The 12,544-nt window shown below is 43.5% G+C and overlaps 2 protein-coding genes across 2 annotated transcripts; one reads left to right on the forward strand and one right to left on the reverse strand.

Moving 5' to 3' along the window:
• On the forward strand, positions 1 to 8,133 carry NDUFC2 (NADH:ubiquinone oxidoreductase subunit C2). The gene is made up of 3 exons (XM_016196345.2): positions 1 to 286; positions 5,812 to 5,955; positions 7,952 to 8,133. Exons 1-3 carry the CDS (start codon positions 118 to 120, stop codon positions 7,999 to 8,001), a joined length of 363 nt encoding a protein of 120 aa, XP_016051831.1. The 5' UTR covers positions 1 to 117; the 3' UTR covers positions 8,002 to 8,133.
• A 3,712-nt stretch (positions 8,134 to 11,845) lies between these two features.
• Positions 11,846 to 12,292, reverse strand: THRSP (thyroid hormone responsive). The gene has a single exon (XM_016196403.2). It carries the CDS (start codon positions 12,290 to 12,292, stop codon positions 11,846 to 11,848), a length of 447 nt encoding a protein of 148 aa, XP_016051889.2.
• Positions 12,293 to 12,544: the final 252 nt, after the last annotated feature.

The following is a 12,544-nucleotide window of genomic DNA, read 5'->3' on the forward strand; positions in this document are numbered from 1 at the left end:
CCCTTCAGCCCGGCGCTCGGAGGAGAAACCTTAGGACCGGGGGCTCGCCAGTGGTCTTGGTGATTTTCTTTGTAGCTGGCGGTCTGAGGCCAGGCCTCAAGTAAGAGCGGCATCATCATGATGAGCGGACGGCCGGGCCGAAGGCCCTTAGAGTTCCTGCCAGATGAGGCCCGGAGCCTGCCCCCGCCCAAGCTGACCGACCCGCGGCTCGCCTACATCGGCCTCTTGGGCTATTGCTCCGGTCTTCTCGATAACGCGCTCCGGCGGAGGCCGGTGATGTTGGCCGGTGAGGGCTGCGCGGGCGGGAGCCGGTGGGAGGAGAGAGGGTCGTGGGGCTGCGGGCCGGCTCTGCCGTAGGCTGCCGGAGGTGCCCTCGCGGTGCCGGGCCTTTTCGCCTAGCAGGCCCCGCCTCGCCTTCCTGGGGCGTCCGTGCCCCGGGAGCTCTTCAGAAGTCGGCGGGGCCACAGGGTCATTTGGCTCTTTAGGAGACGGAGGTGCAGTGAAACCCACGACCTCACAGTGAGTCTATGAAACACCCGACAGTGGACTGCCTGCGCCCCTCTCATTTCGCGCTGTGGTGTGTGCAAAAATGAGCGGTCACTCCGTATCATGCACTACTGACACTACGTACATTACAGCATTTGATCCTCAAAACACCTTATGGGGAGATATTATTCACAGTGAGAACACAGGGCCTTGGAGAGGTGAAAGCAGCTTGCCCAAGGTCATATGGCTAATAAGTAGCAGGGCCTGTGTTTGGACCTCAGAGTGTCAAACTGAAAACAGCCCTCTCAAGCTTACTGTGCATACTACTAATAACCTGAGATCTTGTTAAAGTGCGTATTCTGACTCATTCGGTCTGGGGAGAGACCTGATGTTAACAAACTACTAGATGCTGCTGATGTGGAGACCCCACTTTGAGTGGGAGGCTCTAAACCACTGGGCTGTATTTGCTATTAGTATGTCAGTGGTGTCCTGTCAGAGCTGATAATAGCTGACACAGTAGCTGTGCTAAGGGCTATGGATCTCCAAAGGGAAAAGTGGAGGGAAACTGGAAGATTTTGAACTTAGTTTTGACTTATCAGGCAGATACTAGGAGACAGCCTTCCAGGCCCATGGGGCTAGTGGGAGTAAATGAAGGCAAGGGCCTCTGAGTGGGGGGTAGTTCGATTGAGTGTGTGTGCAGGGTAGGGCAATAAGGCTACAACGGATAGTAGGTAGATCATGCCAATTTATTCTCTAGGCAGACAGGAACCTTTGTAGCTTTCGAATGCAAGGGACTGGACAGAGATGGAATGATCAGACTTGTGTCAACTTTGTCAACAATATAAAGCAACACTGATTGGAGGCAAGGAGCCCAGTTAGGAAGAAACCAGGAATTACCTCATTTGTGTCACTTTTGCCTTCCAGCTGTATGTCGTACCTGGAGGTGAGCTTCCAGCTCCCCAAACCTCAGGGCTGCCAGTGCTCAAATAGTATTGGAATCCCTCCTCCCTTGGACATGGCTCTACAGAAAGGAGTGATCTGTGACCATTTCTGCCTATGGGGAGATGGGGTTTTCTCCCTTGTCATTACCACTCCACATTTACCAAGCCTTATTCTTTATGTAATAGAAAAAGCTCTACTTTGGAACTAAATGGTCTTCCTCCACTGCTTCCCAACTGTGTCACCTTGGGCAAGTTACTTAGGCAGTTCAGAGCCAAAGTTTCCTCATCTATAAAATGGGAGTAATTGGTCTTTGCACATTTGTTGTGACAATTAAATGAGATAGGTATGGACATAGATAACAGTATGGTGATTGCCAGAGGGAAGGGGTGGGGAGAAGTAGAAGAGGGTAAATGGTGATGGAAGGAGACTTGACTTCGTGTGGTAAACACACAATACAAATGTAGATGATGTATTGTAGAATTGTACACCTGAAATCTGTATAATTTTATTAACCAATGTCACCCCAATAAATTCAATGAAAAAATAAAAATTAAAAAATGAGATAGGTAAAATGCCTGGTACACAAAAGGTGCTGGTACCCTTACCTTAGCTCTAGTTATGCAAACAGTTTACAATATGTTTGTTCAACATTTATAGAGTTCTTTCTCTTTGCCAGGCAGTGTTACATACAGGCTATGTAGGATGGGGAATACCATCCCTGACCTTGAGGGGCTCCTAGTCAGGGAGACAAATAATAGTCCATTATGGGCCTAGGTGTGACAGTTACCTGTTTTGGTGTAAGTGGATGAGCAGAGAGTGCCTCCAGAGCATAAAGGAAGTACAGATCAGAGAGGACTTGTTCTAGTGGAAGTAAAGATTGACTGAAATGTGAAGTATATATCACTTAATCTCACAAAACCAAACTATGTTTCGTGCCTTTTCTGGGAGACAGAAGAACTTTGTGGTTAAGAGCACATGATTTTGGCTTTGACATCACCTCCACTCTATTAGCCATTTGATTCTAGGGAAGTAACATCTCTGTAAGCTTTAGTTTCAACTGTGAAATAGGGAGAATGACTGCTTCTTTGTGTGGCTATGAGAACTAGATGAGATGATGTATATAAAGTACTTAGCCCAGGGCTAGAGGTCAGAGTTCCTGAGTTCCCCGGATTTCCCTAAATTGCTTTGGAAACTTTAGTTCTTTATTGAAATGGTATCCTTAGCAGCATTTATTGAATTCATATTGTGTTTGTCTGGCTCAATGTCTGGCATATAGTAGTGCTCAATACATATTTATTTATTTATTTATAATCCTCAGCTGAGGACATCTTTTCCGTTGTTCCTTCAGAGAGAGCCGGTGGGAGGTGGAACATCGATTTGAGAAAGACACATTAATTTGTTGCCTCCCACACACCCCAACTGGGGCTGGGGCTCTAGCCTGCAACCTAGGTATGTGCCCTTGACCTGAATCGAACCCAAGACCCTTTAGTCCACAGGCTGACGCTCTAACCATTGAGCAAAACTGGCTAGAGCTCTAAGTATTTATTGAATAAATGAGTATATGTAGATTACAAGGAAGTATAAAACATGTTCTCAACCCTCCAAATATTTATAAACTGGATGAGCATATCCATTAAAAAGACAAATTGTGGTACAACTTTATACACATAGGGTAACAGGTGTGACAGAGTTGGAGGAGTGCAGAAGGCTTTTCAAACTATGGCCCTGGAGAGTACCTAGCATTCTGTGGGTGGTATTGGAATATTCTATCAATGAAATCAAACTGTGCAGATCTTTTTCAAATTAGCAGAAAATATTAAATAGAATTTTTTTCTTAAGCTTTTCACCTATCATTTGTTTTTAAACCCTTGTTGCTGGTTACCACTTACCTGCCCTATATTTAAGTAGTTGGAATCTAAGAGTAGCCCACAAAATTAAATATTTATTGATTTCTAGTTTAATTTATCAGTAATTTGCAGTGTTCTGCAAAGAGCACCATGGCTCCAAATTTAGATGAACTGAGTAAAGGAAAGAAGGGGAAAATGATTGTGGAGGGGTTGTTTATGTAGTAAGAGGGAGACTACCACTGAGAGAGAAGAGGGGTTAGGGAAATGGGGACTTGAGAAGAGGCTAAGCCTTGCCTTTAGGGCTGGGACACTGACAAAGTCTAAAACAGTATGGAGTCTTGCTGTGAGGGATATGGGTAAGCACAGAAATTCAGTCTTTGTATCTTTGAGTTCCAGTAGCACACGGGACAACCCAGCTAGCACCCTTTGGTTTGCTGTGTTGCAGGTGGCCAGTTTAGGGGAACAGTGGCTATTTTGGGCAAGGGAGACTGCAACAGAGCCTAGGCCCTATCCAGTCCCAGATCATAGTAATATTTTACATTTTTTTGTTACACACATTTTTCCAAAAATTTTTATATGCATTTTCTTTTGGCTTTTATACTACTACTGTGAGAAAGATAGGATAGGTATTATTTTTGTTTTAGAGTTAGTAAGTTGACTTGCCCAAGGTCATTCACCCCCTTAATTAAATATTAAATGCTGTCTTTGTGCTGGTATACCAAAATGAATCAAACATTGGCTTTGCCTGGTAGTGGAGAAGGAAATAATTACTATAGCAGTTTATATATTAATAGAGATGAGTTCACTCTTAAGTCCAGGAAAGTTTTAGGAAGACTTCTTAGCAGAAGTGATGTCTGAGTTGAGCCTTGAAGGATCAGGAAGTCACTGGGCAGAGAAGTAATCAGTGCATGGTATGTAGAAGCATGAAGAAGCCTAGTTTTGTAAGAAATTAAGAGTAGTTCAGCCCAGCCAGCATGGCTCAGTGGTTGAGTGCCACCCATGAACCAGGAGATTGCAGTTTAATTCCTGGTCAGGGCACATGCCCAGGTTGTGAGCTCAATAACCAGTAGGGAGCATGTGGGAGACAGCGGATCAGTGACTCATCTTTGATGTTTCTAGCTCTCTCCCTTCCTCTCTCAGAAATCAATAAAAACTTCTTTAAAAGAAAAAACAAAAAAGGTCGTTCAGTGCTGTTGGAGCACAGTGTGCTTATCAGGGAGTGTCAGAACATGAAGGTGTCAAGTTGCCTCATGAAGGGTTTGGGAGGTCATATGTAAAAGTTTGGAATCCTGTTGAGCATAATTAAAGGAGAAAGGAACAACAAGCTAGGTTTCTATTTTAGTAAAAATTCCTCTAATGACAGGATAAAAGCTGGGATCACTGTGGAGTCAAAAATGAAATGAAGTCCCGGGAGACCAGTTAGTGCAAATGAGATAATTGAGGAAAGGAAATATTTACAAGGTAGAATTGACAGCACTCAGTGCCTGGATGTGGGGAAGAGGGTAGAAGTAAAGGATGATTACTGTGTTTATTACTCAGGACTTGGATTCCAGAGTAAATTCTTGGAATTAGGAGGAAGAGGTGTGAGAATGAATGAAGGAAATGAGTTTGTTTTGGGGTATTTAAGTGAACGTATCTTTTAGACATTTGGATGTATCTATTATTCAACATGGGTGTCTGAGTTGGATGTACTTGTGGGTCACCAGCACATGGGTAGTAGATAAAAGTATAGAAATAAATGAGTTCTCCAAAGGAAGATGTGTGGGATGAGAACTGGAGGGCTGGGGATAGAATTCTGGGGCTTAGCTAGAAAATCAAACCTGCAGTTAGCCTTTTACAAAAAATATTTCCATATATAAAGATCATACCTTTGGATCTCCCCTTCAGACTTTAAATTTTGGCTTTCTCTAGAGTATGTAATTTGATTCTCTCCAGTTTCATTATAATAGAATGATTTTTTAAGTATAATTTTTTTAGGTATAGTTTTTGAATAGATAATGCATGCAAATAGGAGGAAATTTAGATAGTACAAAAGAGAATTGAGATATATTTGTAGTGTAGCCTGCTGTTTTAATAACCAAGTATAAATCAGTATATGGAGACCAACCAAATTTCTTTTAGACCATTTATAGGGGTCTTCAGCTCATCACATCCTGAACATGTCCTGGAATACAAATTAGTTTAGGTTTAAAGTTAACTTATAGAAGAAGAAAATATTTTTTTCTGTTCTCAGCCTAGCATTTGGGATGCGGTACTTGTCTGCCTTTTTCCATGAAGAAATTTATAAAACCTCAATTTTGAAAATCTTGGTTTCTATTGATAGTGATGTTTGTAGATTTAACGTAGCCTTTCATAATTGCCAAATTGCTTTAAGAAGACATCTCAAGGTCAAGACTGAAATAGCCATATAGAAAATCCTTTTTTTAAAAGAATTTTGGAAGAAATAATGATCTATCTGAAATGTAAGAATATAATCTTTAGTACATATTGCCTGACTGATTTTTGCTTTCTTTGAAATTTGTCATTTGAATTTCAGGTTTGCATCGCCAGCTTCTCTATGTTACTTCCTTTGTTTTTGTTGGATATTATCTGTTAAAACGTCAAGACTATATGTATGCTGTGAGGGACCATGATATGTTTGCATATATAAAATTACATCCGGAGGATTTCCCTGAAAAAGGTATTTCAAGTTAATTGTAAAAAAACTTTCTTACTCTGCATCATTTTCCCGGGTTAATCTTTTCCATGCCTATGGCTTTAGGCACCTTCTCTATTCTTTTGGCTCCCACATCGTCTGTAGGCCAGAATTCTCTTGAATTCGCATGTCCAGTTTCTGGCTAAGTACCTCAGACAGCAACCAGAACTTCATGTCCCCTCTGCCTGTCCAGACCTCCTGTTCTGTGTTCTGGTTCAGTGGTGGCACCACTGTCCAACTGGGTACTCTAGCCAGAAGCCTGGGAATCATCTTCAAGTCTTTCTTTCTTACTTCCCACTAGCTGTCAGGTCTTACTGTTCTACTTCCTATTTCTCAACTCTGAACTCTCCTCTCTCCCATTTCTACTACCCTGGTTCAGGCCCTAATCTCCTGCTTGCATCATTGCTCTTGCCTTCAGCTCACCTGTATTTTGGTCTTACTGAAGTTCACGTCTCAGGCTAATTGCCTAGTAGAAAAACTTTGCCCATACCTTTTACCCACCACATTACATATACATAGCTGTGTCCCTCCTTAGACTGAAGTTTCATCTTTGTTTACCCGGCCTCCAGCCCAGAGCTTACACATAGTAGGCACTTAATAAATAATAGCGGACCTGCACAACACAGAACCCTGCCTCATCTCCCGTAACTCACCCCCTGCCTCATGAAGTACTGTGTCCTGAACCTGCCCTGTGTTGCTTTGTACACACTATACTTTTTTCTTGACCTTCCTCTTGCTCCACTTCTACCTTGCCCATCTAGCAAATTCCTGCTCAAGGTTCATCATCTCAATGAAGCTTTCACCCAGCTATGGACAGGAATTTTCTCAGCACACTCTACTTGTCTCTGTTCAACTATAATTGTGCTATAATTGTCTTCTTGTTTTTATTTTACACACATACACACAATACGGATGTGTACATACGTGAAAGAAGGAAGGAAGGAAGAAAAAAAGAAGGAAGGAAATTTTTTTCTTTTAATCCTCACCTGAGGATATTTTTTCCATTGCTTTTCACAGAGAATGGGAGGGAGAGAAGGAGAGAGAAACATCTATGTGAGAGAGACACATGCCGTTGACCAGAATCAAACCCGGGACACTTCTGTCCAAGGGCCGACGCTCTAACCACTGAGCCAAACCAGGCAGGGCAAGGAAGGAAAATTTTGAACTTGTAAATATATGGATTTTAAATAGATTTTTCTAAATGTATAATATTAAGCATTGAAGCTTTATTAGACTGAATGATGATCTCTGAGTTCTTTTTTAGCTCTAAAATTTTATTACTCAATAGTCCCATAGCCTTTAGTCACATATGTAATGTTTATGGTGGATCAAAAAGGTAGATTTGTTTGTTTGTTTGTTTTGGTTTGGATTTTTTTTCAATGAAGATCTCAAAGACTAGTGCAAAGCCATGAACAGTGGTTGTGTCAGGGATGGGAAATTGTCACAACTGCTGGATGTGAGAGCTGGGAGGAATCTTGGGAATATTGATTCCTAAGAGTGAGACCCAATGGCAGAGCAGTTCTCAGTCCCAGACCTCTAGCTTTTTGCCTCTGTACTTCTACTAGCTCCCTCTGTCTGCCTCACAGGCTCATTTTCTCTCTGAGCAGCAGATTATTGGCAGGTTGGCACACATAGAGCCTCATGCACTGATGACGCAGGCATGGAGCGCCTGACCACCTCAGCTCTGGGCCCCTCCTACCTTACCTGTGCCCCTCCCTGTTCTTCCTTCATCCCTTCAGCCAAGATCCCCTGGCAGCACTTTGCTCCTCCAGGCAGCCATCTGGATGTCACCACAGATTCTTCAAAGTTCATTCAGTAGCAAAATGTCTCAGTGATCACTAAGCCGTGGTTGAGGACAAGAAAGGAAGGAAATTTTAGGGGTTTCTATCTATAAGATTATTAAGTTTTAATTTTATTCTTTAGGAAATGTGATTTAAAATGAAATTTCAACATAAATCTTTTGTGATCTTTCCTTTTACAGATAAGAAAACTTATGGTGAAATTTTTGAAGAATTTTATCCAGTGCGTTGAAGACTTCAAAATGCTTGCTTCGGCTTCACTGATAACAGTTATTTCTGAATTTTGTGGAACATATTTCCATGATATCTGAAGTTTATATTAATCTATATGTTAACACCTTGTGATTAAAATGGTCATCATGAACACTCTGACTCCTTTTTTGTCATAAGAAAAATCGCTCATCACAGAATGGTCAGTTTTCATTTGCCCAGTTTTAAGAAGACATCTGACAGATTTAAAAATGGAGTTTAGTTCTAGTTCAGAGTTGGCAGACTATAGCCTGTGAGCCAAATTGGGTCCGCCACTGGTACAGTTCTTTTGGAACAGCCATGCTTATTTGTTTACATGTTCATGTGTGCTTCCATGCTGCAGCAGCAGAGAACAGAGTTGTGCTGTTGTGACAAAGACCTTATGGCCTGCAAACCCTGAAATAGTTAATATATGGCCCTTTACAGAAAAGGTCTGCCTGCTCCCATTCCAGGGCAAAGCAAGCCAGATTATGGAGAGTTTTGTAAGTTATGCAGAATAATTTTGACTTGATCCTCTAGGTAGTGGGAAGTCACTAAAGGGTTTTAAATGAGAATAACAGTCAGGCTTGTATTTCTGAGCTCTCTGAACAGTATAGCAAGTGACTCAAGAACAGGAGAACAGGAAACTGATACTGCAAAGGGGTCTTTGCTCTTAGATGGATCATCCTGGGGAAAATGGGCACAGTGCTAACTGTCTACTGAGCTTGGTGCAAATAGTAGTAAAAGATCCCATCTAACTGGAATGAGGTTACTCTTTATTGTTCATCAAATCCAAATGCTTGTCCAAAAAGTTTTTGTTTCTAAGCTCAGATTTTATAATCAGATTATTTTTTGGAGGTTAATAAAATTGTTTATATGTGATTTCAAATTAGGTGGTAGTATGAATATAAATGTGGTTTCTGGGCAAAATTGGGTGAGTTCCATCTCCTCGTGAGTCCCTCTTCTTAAATGTAAAATCATGTCTGAGAAAGTACTTTAGACGTTAATAAAAACATGTACAAATAGAAGGTATTGTTTTTTAATTGCTATTGCACTAAGGTTCATAGTTCACTTGTGCTTGCAGGTACAAGAGTGAACCATTCATCCCAAGGGCCTCTCTTACCTCTTAGTTCTGGAGTCTAAAAATCAAAGGCTAGAGCAAATACAAGGTGAGAGTGGGAGAAAAAAAATGAGCCTATAAAATAATAGCACTTACATGCCAGGTGCTTTTGATTCTATCTTGTTTAATTTCTAGAACAACCTTGTGAGGTAGGCAATACTATTCCCATTTTATAGATGACGAAATTTAGGTTCCAACAGGTTCAATAACTTGCCCAAGGTCACACAGTGAATGACTGCCAAGAGTTGGTTAGATGCTAAAACCTTGGCTCTTTCTCCCATACCACACTGGCTAGGTAACAGGTAGTCCCTCATCAACTACTGACCACTATCCCAGGCTGGTAAGGGGAGAGGAGGAGTTGTGAATAACAGCAAGCATCCTAGAGGTGACCCAGTGACAAGTCCATGAATTGGTGCTCAAAGGGAGATAGTGAAGCATCCTAGAAAACCACGTCTCCTCACTTCCAGCTGCAGGTCTAGCCTTTCTGGTCTCATCATCAGGGCTAGTGAACTGCTCCATGTCCTCCTCACAGAGTCTGCCTTCTACCATGTAAAGGGATCTGTGGAGCGCAAAAATGTTAAAAAACCAAGTCAGTGTAAATCCACATCACTAAGGTACTGTCATGTTCCTACTGAAATAGGAAAAGTAATGAAAAATCTCAATGGTGTTGCTGTCGAGGCCTATCAGTGTCACAGCACTGTAAGAAGAATCGGGTTATCAGAGCTGTAGTAACACTTCTGGTTTCACCTGTACATTTTACTAACAGGGAAACTGCAATGCAGACCCGTAAGTTAGCCCTGGCCAGTGTGGCTCAGAGCATTGTCCTATACACCAGAAGGTCGCAGGTTCAATTCCGGGTCAGAGCACATGCCTGGGTTGCAGTTTGGGTCCCTGTCGGGGCACGTACGGGAGGCAACCAATTTGATGTTTCTCTCTAACAATCAATAAAAACATATCCTCAGATGAGGATTTTTAAAAAAGAAGAAAAAGAAAAGTAAGTTATCCAGAGTCACACAGAGCCCATACAAGAGCCCAGGTTTTTTAACTTCCGCTACGCCACGAAAATCAGTAGTGTAGGGTAGAATTGCTGCTCTTGTCAGCGAAGCAGTTTGGGATGTTCTATCCACTTAGCCACCCCCAATTCCTACCTCCAGCCCAAGCTACAGAATCCTAAGGCTCTAAGGCAATTCACTAGCTAGAGGGAAGGAACTGGACGCCAGTTAGGCCAGGGTTCATTCACATCTTGGCTCTGCTATTTCCTGAATAACCTTGGACTCCAGTTTTTTCATCTGTAAAAGGGGATGATAATTCCATTAGATAATTGATAATGCAAGTGGTTTTAAACTATAAAACTATTCAAATGCCCATTGTTATTTTTACTACTACTGTTACTATTCAGTGAAGAAACTGACACCCAGAGAAGTGAGGCGGCTAAACCAAGGCCTCACAGCTCATTAGTGGTGGAACCAGAACTTGACCTAGAGCTGTTGACCCAACTCAGTTATATGCAAGAACCTCTGATAAGTGACCCAGGAAGCCTTAAGGGGAGAGTGAATGGAGGCTGAAGTTTGGATTTGGGCTTGAGGGAGTGGAAGGAAGAATGGCTGAGGAAATACCTGAGCAGAGATCTCCATAGACTGTGCCTTCTGGTCCCTGTTTAATCCCCATCATTACAGAGTGGCCTTTAGCCAGATTGGGAGGTAACACATATGGCCAAGATTGGGCGTGACGAAAAGAACACCCAGCTCAAAGTTGGGGCTAGTCTTGCTTTTGTCCCTTTAACTATATGACTTTCAGTGAGTCACTTCACTTCTGGCTTTCATTTCCTTACTTGTAAAATGGGGATAAAAATCCTGCCCACATACCCACATCTGTGGTTTTGAGATTCCCATGGACATGAACATGGTTTATCACCGATGAAGCCAGTTTGTGGGATCAGCGCTGGCAGGTGGCGCAGGATCAAAACAGGCTGATGGTGTCACCAAATTTCTCCCAATCTTTACCCAGGAGTGACCCACCCACAAAGGTCCCAGATCCACTTCCCATCACTTAGCTGGTGCCACCACCTGCTTGTCTAGCTTGCTGTCCACCCACAACTTACAACCCCAGCCCTTCTGTGTATAGACATATGGGCTCAGACTCCAACACATTTATACGTCCTCACAACAGTGCTTCCCTGTACACTGGTGTGCCTGGAACCAATTACATTGCCAACACAGCAGTCCTTCAGCTTTCCATTTGGCCGGCTGCAACCTGGGATGGCCAGAGCACCTCTACCAGGTGCAGGAATACTCTGAGCAGCCTCACCTGTTACCCCTACGTGACATAAAATATAATTTTTCATGTTCTGTGATTTGAAAAAATGTTGGATACATAGAATTCACAATTTACCTAAGTAAATACCCATTCTTACTAACAAATGTGCACATGCATAAACATGTATGTACCTGAGGTATGCAGTCACAGGTCACTTTTCCCTCCGTCTCCATAACAGTCACAACCATTACTCACCAATTTTGGGTAGGAAGGAGAGTAAGGCAGGCCTGGCCTTGGGCCTTCCCGGGTTGTGGTCCCAGAGCACTGGAGTGAGGGTGACTCTGTCTGAGACTTGGGCTCTCCCTCTCCCACTGGGTTGCACCACCACTCCCCATGCTCCCCTGGAATGTCCCTCAGTGGACTCTTGACACCCACTAGAATGGCTACCATTACCTTCCCTAGGGTCCGAGGCCTAAATGGCCAGTCCCATTATCTCCTGGTATGTCCTTGTCACCTCCTCGGCTTTCAGGGTAAGGTGGGTGAGAATGTGATGAAGGCTGGAGAAGTGCAGGTGGAACTGAGCTTCTAGGTCCAGCTGCCCCACGACCTCCTCACCCTCCTCCTTCTCTGCGGCTTCATCCTCAGCCTCATTGGCTTTACCACCTGCCATCCTGACCTGCCACTCCTCCCGGGGCAGCAGCCCGTGCTCCACATCCACGCGGATGGCCTTGAGCATGGTGAAGTAGTTGTAGAGACTGGGGGCTTCAGCCGGGGCCTGGCGCCCGTGCTCACTCGGCTGCATGTCCCGCAGCAGGCTGGGGAACATCACCACCTGCTCCATGTTCTGCACGGCAGTTGAGTACCGGTCCATGACGGCCAGCAGGCAGTTCTTGGGGTAGTGCTTGACAAGCACCTGCATGGTCACTTCTCGCAGGCTGAGTCCGGCAGACTGCCCCAGTGCTCTTTCTACACTGTTATTTGTAACGTCTGGATGCGATGGCAGTTTGACAGAATGCCAAGTCCCTTAAAACACAGCCCTGTTTGAGGCCAATCCCAGGATTTGGGCCTCAGTATCTGTATCAGGCGAGCTATCTGCTCCAGGACAGACCTGCCAGGCTTCTGCCTTTCTTTTCAGCAACCCTGACCGCCCGAGCAAGAGCCTGGCTCCTCC

This window comes from Miniopterus natalensis, chromosome 11 (assembly GCF_054644295.1).
Source record: "Miniopterus natalensis isolate mMinNat1 chromosome 11, mMinNat1.hap1, whole genome shotgun sequence".
Classification (NCBI taxonomy): Eukaryota; Metazoa; Chordata; class Mammalia; order Chiroptera; family Miniopteridae; genus Miniopterus; species Miniopterus natalensis.

What these genes read in the sequence shown, in the direction of transcription:
- NDUFC2 (XM_016196345.2), top strand. Translation starts at nt 118, where the DNA reads ATGATGAGCGGACGGCCGGGCCGAAGGCCCTTAGAGTTCCTGCCAGAT. An exon ending in GAGGCCGGTGATGTTGGCCG is followed by an intron (nt 287 to 5,811) that starts GTGAGGGCTGCG and finishes TTTGAATTTCAG; the next exon opens with GTTTGCATCGCCAGCTTCTC. An exon ending in GGAGGATTTCCCTGAAAAAG is followed by an intron (nt 5,956 to 7,951) that starts GTATTTCAAGTT and finishes TTCCTTTTACAG; the next exon opens with ATAAGAAAACTTATGGTGAA.
- THRSP (XM_016196403.2), bottom strand. Translation starts at nt 12,292, where the DNA reads ATGCAGGTGCTTGTCAAGCACTACCCCAAGAACTGCCTGCTGGCCGTC.